General features: G+C 43.6%; 1 protein-coding gene across 1 annotated transcript in view; it reads right to left on the bottom strand.

The window, feature by feature from the left end:
• The window catches only part of LOC109305054 (neural-cadherin-like), a 95,582-nt gene that overhangs the window by 67,350 nt on the left and 25,664 nt on the right, over positions 1-2,568 (bottom strand). Inside the window, exons 10-11 of the mRNA XM_019527948.1 lie at positions 859-1,031; positions 561-728 (exon numbers count right to left, since the gene is read on the bottom strand). Coding sequence (XP_019383493.1) covers positions 561-728; positions 859-1,031 — 341 coding nt within the window. The remainder of the gene's footprint in view (positions 1-560; positions 729-858; positions 1,032-2,568) is intronic.

Genomic DNA, 2,568 nt, shown 5'->3' with positions numbered 1-2,568 from the left:
CTGGGAAGGAAGCCCCAGCTCATGGGGACCCAATCCAGCTCCCTACCTTGTTCTCTCCCCGCCCTCCTTAGACCCCACTGCTGGACCTGTCTGTACCCCGTGACCTGGCTAGAGGCATGTTGTGTGCAGGCTGTTTGCATAGGGTTGTACCCCTGGGGGTGGGAAGAGGAGTTGGCTTCATGCCAGAACTGCCCCCCTGGGCACTAGAGTTCAGGGGATGGAAAATTTGTCCAGACAGAGCAGGAGGATGGGGAAGGGGGCGCTGCATCTTGGCATGCTGGAGGACTGCAACTTGGGCAGTTCATCCCTGCAGACTGGTCACACGTTAATGGAACACAAACTGGGTAACATGGATCAGAGACAAAGTTACACCACACCAAGAGTTAAGCTGCCTAAAGTTTGCTTAAAATAGTTTCAGGTGTTAACGTATGGAAAATTCAGGGGTTAAGAGCTCTAGAAGCCACCTGAAATTCATGTGTAACAAGGCTGTGAGTGTGTATCTCTCTTTTGTAGAGAGAGGGAGAGGAGAGGTAGTCATGAGAGGTTTTTTCATAGCATACCACTATCTTGGTGTCCCGAGTGGTGCTCTCTGGGACTGTTACCCAGTATCTGCTTTGCTCCCAATGGGGTGGCTGGCTGAGTAAATTCATGATAGTTACAGTCAACTCCACTGTGCTGCTTCTGTTGCCTCCATCTGTTGCTACAATGTACCGGACAATTCGAGAGGTCTACAATAAAAATCTGTAATTAGCGCGTAAGGAAATCTAAACACTGATTTGCATAAATCAACAGGCTCTCTGTGACTTGATCCAGATGTAAAATGTCACTCTGGGTTCCAGATGAAGACATAAACATTACCTGGGAGATTAAATGGTTCACATATACCCAGCCTGTGCTGGGGTTTATCTGGAAGTATTCAGGCTGTTGGTGTAACATTGAGTATGTGATAGCAGCGTTCACACCTTGATCATTATCATGAGCTGCAGCACGCAAGAAACTTGCACCCACTGGTGTGTCCTCCCGTAGGAAATCTATGAAGGAATGAGAAATATATATATTTTGAGCAGGACTTGTGCTAATTTACTATGTTGTGGGTTACGAAAACTTCTGCAACAAAGCAATTCTACAAGTGAAGGAGCACATTCAAAATGACCATTTTTATAAACAGACAATATTTTCCTTAACTGACTTGGCTATCTTTTTGGCTTAAGCACTGCAGGGAGAGATTATTTACTATACAATTGTTCCCCTAGTTGCTACAATCAAAGAATTTTGGGAAGAGAAGCAACAGGCAATTCTCACAAGATTTGGGACCAGAATCTTGTGTAGAGAGAGGTAAAACTACAATTTGACAATTACAATTTCTTAAATGCTTGAATTTCTCCCTCACAAGCCTTTCAACTTTGAAGTTAAAGCTACAATAAGTTAGAGCAACAGTCCTATTCTTATTTAAACAATTAAAAGATGTTGGGAGAGGTAACGGCTCAATGGATTCCTAATGATGATTTTTTCCATTTTTGAACCTCTGCTAAAATCCAGCTCAGATAGGTGTCACCCAGGGTGGCTGCAATCCAGTGAGTTTAGCCCTATGAGTCCACTTCTAGTGAAACATGACTACATCACAAGAGCCATCAGCCTACTATATCACTACTGCTGACCAGCCCTACCCAGGAAAACTGTAAAATACATTGGGAAGGAATGATAGGAAAGCTTGCATTGTAGCTGCTTATGGTCTGCCTGTCCTCAGGAACTACACTGGAGACAGTCATCTTACCTTCATGAGCACTAAGGATATAAACAGACATTGCCAAATGAAGAGGATCAGCAGTGCAAGGACATGTCCCAGAACGGATGATTCACTTCATTGAGCAAAACACACATTGCCCATTGATCATACAGGCCAAGCACTGTGTTCCCCATTTACAGAGACATGCCCTTGGGAATCTCTGGGGTGCACCTCTAAGCGTAGATCTCCAGATTTTCCTGCTTACAGAAACACATCCTGAAGATTCCTAGGGGTGCATCTCTGTAAGCAAGGAAAGACAGGTAGGCACACCCAGGGCTTGAGAGGCCTAGTATTAGGCAGGAATTCCCAGGGAGCAAATAAATGGCAACTATGAAAAAAAGACAAAAATTATTACCACCTTTTGTGGCTCCCACAAAGGCATTTGTGGTGTAACAAAGAGAATTGACATCTATTTGTTTTTAGTTTTTGCCACCAAAAAAATGGTTTCCAAAGGTAGCATCTGTTTCCACCCTAAGTTCACTATTTATATGAGTAGGTTTTCCCCAGGGCTGCTTACAGACAAAAACAAGCCAAAACAAAACAAACAAATGCCATTTTAAATTCTGCATGCCCTCTGTGCCAAGCCCACTGCATGCTCAGAAAAAGCATCACATCAGTTGAACCCAGCTCATCCAACATCTGTACAGATTAGATGCTTTAGTGGGGCTTTTTTGGTACTTCTGTCTAATAGTGATTGAATCAGTTTTAAATAAAAGTACCAAAAAGGCCCAGTGATGCACCTGATCTATACAGATGCTGCAGTTGGGTTGAACTAACATGCT

This window comes from Gavialis gangeticus, unplaced genomic scaffold (genome assembly GCF_001723915.1).
Source record: "Gavialis gangeticus isolate Ggan-Ray unplaced genomic scaffold, GavGan_comp1, whole genome shotgun sequence".
NCBI lineage: Eukaryota > Metazoa > Chordata > Crocodylia > Gavialidae > Gavialis > Gavialis gangeticus.
Note: the sequence above shows the minus strand (reverse complement) of the source record. Positions and strands in the feature narration are given on the sequence as shown.